The sequence below is a fragment of the Epinephelus moara genome, chromosome 3, assembly GCF_006386435.1.
Source record: "Epinephelus moara isolate mb chromosome 3, YSFRI_EMoa_1.0, whole genome shotgun sequence".
Classification (NCBI taxonomy): Eukaryota; Metazoa; Chordata; class Actinopteri; order Perciformes; family Serranidae; genus Epinephelus; species Epinephelus moara.
Window position 1 is genome coordinate 30293057 of NC_065508.1, and position 6969 is coordinate 30300025.

General features: G+C 38.6%; 1 protein-coding gene across 1 annotated transcript in view; it reads right to left on the minus strand.

Annotated features, from left to right (window-relative positions):
- styxl1 (serine/threonine/tyrosine interacting-like 1) overlaps positions 1–6295 on the minus strand; it is a 13514-nt gene extending 7219 nt beyond the window's left edge. The window contains exons 1-7 of the mRNA XM_050041472.1: positions 6059–6295; positions 5863–5924; positions 4265–4364; positions 3948–4081; positions 2503–2648; positions 2313–2416; positions 1893–2005 (exon numbers count right to left, since the gene is read on the minus strand). Of these exons, the coding sequence (XP_049897429.1) occupies positions 1893–2005; positions 2313–2416; positions 2503–2648; positions 3948–4081; positions 4265–4364; positions 5863–5924; positions 6059–6161 (762 nt within the window). The 5' untranslated portion in view covers positions 6162–6295. The remainder of the gene's footprint in view (positions 1–1892; positions 2006–2312; positions 2417–2502; positions 2649–3947; positions 4082–4264; positions 4365–5862; positions 5925–6058) is intronic.
- Positions 6296–6969: the final 674 nt, after the last annotated feature.

The window sequence follows — 6969 nt, forward strand, 5'->3', positions numbered from 1 at the left end:
ATCTCCTGAGAATATCGTTGTCCACTTTTACATAATGGCAAAGCAAATCCAGATGAAGTCTGGCACCAACCAACATGCATTGTGCGGCATTTGGCAGTGTTCGATTCTGCACAGGTCTGGCTCATCTTGATGACAACGATTTCGTGTTCAAGAAGCAACCTTTTGTCCAATAAAGTCAAGCATTAATGTCAAACAAACCTCTCCTTATTCTGAATGGTCACACATCTGACACCAATGAAAAGTCCATCCTTCGAGCCGGAGTTGAACCAGCGACCTAAGGATACCTGTTATGATCAATTTACAGTCCTCCGCTGTACCAACTGAGCTATTAAAGGGAGCACAGAGGTCTCAATGGACCTTTTTGACAGCAGACAAGGAGACCCAAATCCACAACAAGATGTATGAAGCGTACAAAGAAACGCAAGACGACAAAAAGGAGGCAAAGTCAATTCAATGTTTGTCTGTCTCCTTTGTGGGAGATGTGGTGGGGTCTTTTACATATGGGTTCCCCGGGGGCTATTCTCTCATAATCCCCCCGTGCTTGATAATCAAGATGATACATTTGACAGGCCTCCCTTTGTCAGGTAAAATCAAGCAATAAAACCTGCAGCTCTAAAAACAAGGCCCATTAAACATCTTGACTTCTGAAAGGTTCCACATTGGACATCAATGAAAGTCCGTTTTTCAAGCCACGGTTGAACCAGAGACCTAAGGATAACTGTTACGATCAGGCTTCCATCCCCCGTTCTAACAACTGAACCTTCGATGGAAGTGAAAACCTTTTGATTGTTCATCGTCTGCATGGATGCTAAAACTGATGCTTAACCAAAGTTCATACACGAAAAGACATTACAGTATGAAAATCTTTACAGAGCACTTGCTTTATCTTGTTCCAGAACAAAAACACTCGATGACCACGATTATGTATTCAACAAGCACTCTATTGTCCAACCAACATAACCCACAGCTCTGAAATCAAGGCTACCGGATTCATTCCGAATTGTTTAACCTAGTCCTCTGCTCTACCAACTGAGCTATCAAAGGGAGGAAGTGTCCCTCAATCATCCATCTCCTCCATGGATGCTGGAACTGATGCTGAACCAAAGTTTATTGGTTGGTTTGGCTGCGTTGATCTCATGAGAATGTCCAGATGAAGTCTGACACCAACCACCATGCACTGTGCGGCATTTGGCAGTGTTCGACACTGCACAGGTCTGGCTCATCTTGATGACAACGATTACCTTTTCAACAAGCAACCTTTTTTCTCCAACAAAATCAAGCATTAATTTCAAACTAACCTCTTTGCATTCTAAATGGTCACACATCGGACACTGATGAAAAGTCAATCCTTCGAGCCGGAGTTGATTCAGCGACCTAAGGATACCTGTTATGATAAATGTACAGTCCTCCACTCTACTAACTGAGCTATCAAAGGGAGCAAGCAATCCTCAGTTGTTTAGCCCATGCATGGATGCTGAAACTGATTTGTAACCAAAGTTTATTTTGCAACAACACAACATAAAACATTCATGACAAATTTACAATAAGAGTGCAGAGCTGGGACAGCTGGCTAGTCTCTGTCGAAAATTAAGAGATTATCCAACATCTCTAAAGCTTATGGACATATTGTTGACACAGTTCCAACACGTAACTCCTCTTAGAACCACAAAAAGTCCTTTGTACATCTCAGTTCATGTTGTGAATAAACAAGATACTAACTGGTTGCTTGTCTGGATCATTTTCTACCTTAGAACAAAAACACCTTATCTTTACGTTTCAAGACACTCGCAGCAGATTATATTCGCTTACTTAACACTTGTTACCATGTTGTTATAACAGTGAAACTACGATATGCATGGCACATAGGTTACTGCATTCTGCATCCCACTTGCCTTCAGTGTGTATTTGAGGTGGTGCATGAGAAAAGCAATGGTGACAGCACTGCAGCGACTTCGGCCCTGCCTGGACACTATCAGGACACGAGAGCCCATGTTGATGTGTGAATCTGAAAACAAGAGCATAGATGGCTATTTCACTTCACAGAAAATTGCACTATCAAGTTCATCTTTTAACAGCAACTATATATAATGACAAATCTAGCCAGAAGTTAATTCTGTGATTTGATCAATGTAAACTCTAATGGATGGACTGTATCTAATCTTGTTACAACTTTTTTTCATAAAACCCCACAAAATGACCTCTGACCTTTTTAAGTTCAGACTGTGATGGCACAATGCATGTTTTATTCACTTCTTTTAATACAGATTACTGAGAAGAGTTTTAAATAGCATATTATGTAAAGTACAACTTACCAATAAGACTACAAATCATTTCAAAACTTGAATATAAATCAGACGCCACTGAGTCGGCCACAGGGATGTTAAGGACGGTCTGGTTCTCCTTCGTGGGTCTGGATCTAAAATTAAATAATTTCAGAACAAACTAAACACACACGACACTCAGAGTTTTCTCTGATATTTCAAACACCCGGCCCCATCTTACTCCAGAACGTCACTCTGTGTGATGCTGATGATAGCGCTGATTTTCAGGTCCTTGAGGATGCTGGAGTCCGAGCCTTGTTTCTCGTTACCCATGTACAGAAGTCCTGCCATGATCTCCACTGGATACATCTTCAGGTTTTCCAGCTCCTGAGACAGTACAGTAATACACTGAACAGCAATTTAAATAACACTTGTTGAAGATAATCCCTCTACCTGACAGGTGTGGCATATCAACATGCTGCTTGCACAGCATCATTACCACACAGGTGTGCCTTGGGATGCTCAAGGGGAAGTTTTGAGGGAACGAGCCATCAGCATGCTGACTGCAGGAATGTCCACCAGAGCTGTTGAGCGTGAATTGAATGTTCATTTCTCTACCATGAGAGAACTACAATGTTGTTTATGTGATTTCAGCAGCATTGCCCTACGTTTCTCCTCTCACCGGTCACAGGTCCTTCCTGAATGGACCACAAGTGACACGCAAACATGTCAAGTTTGTAGAAAACATACTTTATTTTAAAATACAGTAAATTTCCGGCACAGAGCTTTTATTTTGAAACGTCGTTTCCTGCTGTAGAGTGAGTGACTAACGGACAGCTGTTTGACAGAAACAGTAAACTAGCTCGACGACATGGCCAAATACAAGTATGACGCTAAATGTATTAAACTCTGTGGACCTTAAAAGAAATGATGAAGGAGAAATCTGGACCTTGTGGCTGGACCAGTTGGGAACCACTGGTCTAGATTAATTCACAAAAGTGATAGAGCCTTTACAGTCAGAGCACCATGACTTTGGAATGACCAGGAGATCAGGGCTCATCTTTTAAATCACTCCTAAAAACCTACTTTTTAAAAATTGCCTTTTGGTGATTTTAACTGCTTTATTATTGTGTGTTTTACTCTGTTATGTGTATCTGTTTTATTGCTTTTGTTGCTAATGTTTAATCTTTTATTGGGTTTCATAAAGTACAAATGACTTGCGGCGGACATTGCCTTCGTATATGGGATGCCTGCTCTTCCCACTAAGCCACCAGGTGCCCCCTGGTGCACATTCCTTCAGTCAGCATGCCAATGGTACCGCCCTCAAAACTTGCAACTTCTGTGTCATTGTGTTGTGATCAAACTGCACATTTAGAGTGTCCTTTTGTTGTGCACACCCCAAGACACATCTGTGTAGTAATGATGCTGTTTAATCAGCATCTTGATATGCTACACCTGTCAGGTGGCTGGAGAAGTGTTCACCAACACTGATTTTTAACAAATTTGCGACCTAACTTTTAAAGAAATGTATCGATTGATTGCGTTAAAAAAAGTCTTAGATCTTTAACTTAAACTTGTGGAAAATGGGAGACAAAAGTGTTGTTTAAATGTGTGCTCAGTGTATTTCAAATTGTATATATATGCAGCTAACTGAGCCCTCAGGCGTATATGGTGTGTTCATCTTACCGTGACGGTGTAGATTATTTTCTCAGTCCTTAAAAAAGGGTACAGAGCTGAGAACCTCTGAAAGCCTCCTCTCACTATGTGAACTGGACAGAGGCTCACTTCAGCTAAAGCCTGCGCACATTCAACTGCTCTGCCTGCAATCACAGATGCCAACTGGTAAACATCAATTAATACATTTGTGGCTGCAAACTTGGAGCGTTGCTTAAAGGGAGCTTTAGCTTTTCATTGCTGGAGCAGCTCAGGGGAATTGTGGAAAATACAGACTTTAACACTTTACACGCCCCTGTGAAGAAATCATGTCCTGTATAGCCAGTTACCTTTTTCCTGTAAACAGCTTGTGTTGCTGTCATAGACCACCACATGCTGCATACTGTCGACCTCCACAGCCACAGGCAGGAGGAACGTGCCCTCTGAGTCCTGGAAAGAGTCACCCATGAATTTCTAATATTCAACACAACAGAAATAATCCTAGAAAATTAAGGAACTAAGACATTTAGATGCACTGCAAGGCTTGTCTTACAGTTTGTTTCCAAAATGTAATGTGACAGTAGGAGTTTTCATAGATGTAAAAAAATAATAATAATAAAAGCATTTGATACAATTGACCATGGACTACTAACGAGCAAACTGGAACAATACAGGATTAGAGGAGTAGCCCACATATGGCTCAATAACTACCTTGAAAACTACACATCAATGTGTGCAAATAAACAACAATAAGTCTGACTTGTTGAGGGTTATATTTGTGGTTATATGTGGGGTCCCACAAGGATCAGTGCTGGGTCCAATATTGTTTATATTGCACATAAATGATATCTGTAATGTGTCCAAGTTGTTTAATTTTGTTTTGTTTGCTGATGATACGAATTTGTTTTGTTCTGGTGAAAACCTTGACCAGCTTCTGGATACAGTGGAAACAGAATTAAATATTTTAAAATGATGGTTCAACATTAACAAGTTGTCACTAAAAATAAATAAAACTAAATATATAATATTAAGTCATAAAAAAATATAACCAAATACATATTATGACAGATAATATTGAAATAAAAAGAATATATGAGAACAATTTTTGGGAGTTGTCATAGATCGCCAACTGTGCTGGAAACAGCATGTTAATCATGTTAAAACCAAAATATCAAAGTCCATCGCAATATTGAACAAAACAAAAAAACAAAAAAAAAACATACAAAACAATCACAAGTCTGATTTTCTTGCTTTAAAAGAGAGCCATCAGAATCATAAACAGTGCTGATTATTGCCAATCCACAAATAAATTATTCATAAATTCACGGGAAATCAAATTTAGCAAGGTCGTTTGTATGATGATGAACTGAGAGGAAACTGTATGTTCACAAAAACAAAAAGCAGAACAAATGTAAAACAAATATGTGCTTCACTGTGTCGAGTCAATTTGTGAAATGGTTTAGAACAGAAAGAAAGACGGCTGAAACAAAAGATTAAAAAAAATATTTAAATACAAGATGATCAACAAATATAAAACTGAAGTATGAACACCAGAGTGCACATGAAATGTGTTTAACACTTACTTTCTGTCACTTTCTTTTATTGCTCTGTCTATTTAAAAATAATGAATGTTAATCCCTCCCTCACTTCATGTTTATTTTTTGTCAATATACCAGTGTGTTTGAGTTTTATCAGTTGGAAAATGATAGAAATAAACTAAACTAAACTAAACTAAAACTAAAAACATCAGTCTCTCTTCTTGGATATTTTAATGCAGAACTCACAACATCTAACATCTAATGACACACAATGAGATAAAACTAACAAACTAATATACAGTCTATGGATAAGTATTCCATAAAACCCCACTTTAAAAAATCTGAACTATCCCTTTACATAGATCCTGCTAAGACACATCACAGAACTGTGGACACAATAACATCCGCACCATTTTGACATTTTTAGCAGTTATGATGTGACTCGTTCTGTAATCTTGAGTTTCACGAGCATCTAGAAAAGAAACACATAATATATAAAACTAAAGTTAAATTGAATTAAAGCGAAGCAATCAAACAAATCCAAGTCAAGTGATAACACAGGCTCCAACATTAACAACACAGCTAACTTTACATCCCATCTCTTACCAGTCAAACAGAGGTAGTTGATCTCTGCCAGCCTTGACACACGGCTGCACTGGTTGAGGAGATTGTAGAGCTCAAATGGCTCACACATCATAATGTCAGCCATCACAGGAAGACACAGTTAGTCAGACACACATATCAAGAGTAGAGTGAACTTATAATGAGCTTGACCTGAAGGAAAAAATATAACAGCCTACAAATCCTGTCCAACTAGCTCAGATGTTTTCAAGGGGAACAGTTGTTTGCTTGTTGCTAAGCAATTCAACATCTCCCCTCATTGGTGGTTGGTGATGATGTAAAGCCTTAAAGTCACAAGTGTCCATTTCTTGACCATGTAAATGACTGTTAATCCAAACATGTAGATTAATTCAATTCTATTTTATTATCCTTGTGAATAAATACAACGAAATCAAATGCACAGAATAAAACAGAACTAATAAAAGCAATAAATAAATAATAAAGGAGGGGGATAAGACACATGCATGCACGCATACGCACAAACAAGCAGTGTCAAAATAAGTGAATAAAGTCATTGCACACAATGGAAGTATAAATAAAGGTTTAAGTTATATTTATTGTCTCATTTCAGCAGTCACGTTCAGTCTGACCTGCTCCTCAAGCAACAAGCAAACAAGTTATTTCAACCTACTTTGTTCCTCTTTCTCTTGTTTATGTGACTCGGGGGTGAGAACTGGGACCATTTCAGATGGTCCTCTTTACCAGTTTGACACAAAGGGCAAAGCAGAGACAAGGTTTCTAAGTAATAACAACTAGTCCATACCCGGGGATGTGTTATGTATAGAGGAATAAGAAATCAAAAACAGTATATTAGAGGAGATGCAAAATCAGAGCACTGTAAATGCACTATTATGTAATAAATATTAATGGGCAGTCGAACCAATGGGCAGTTCCCG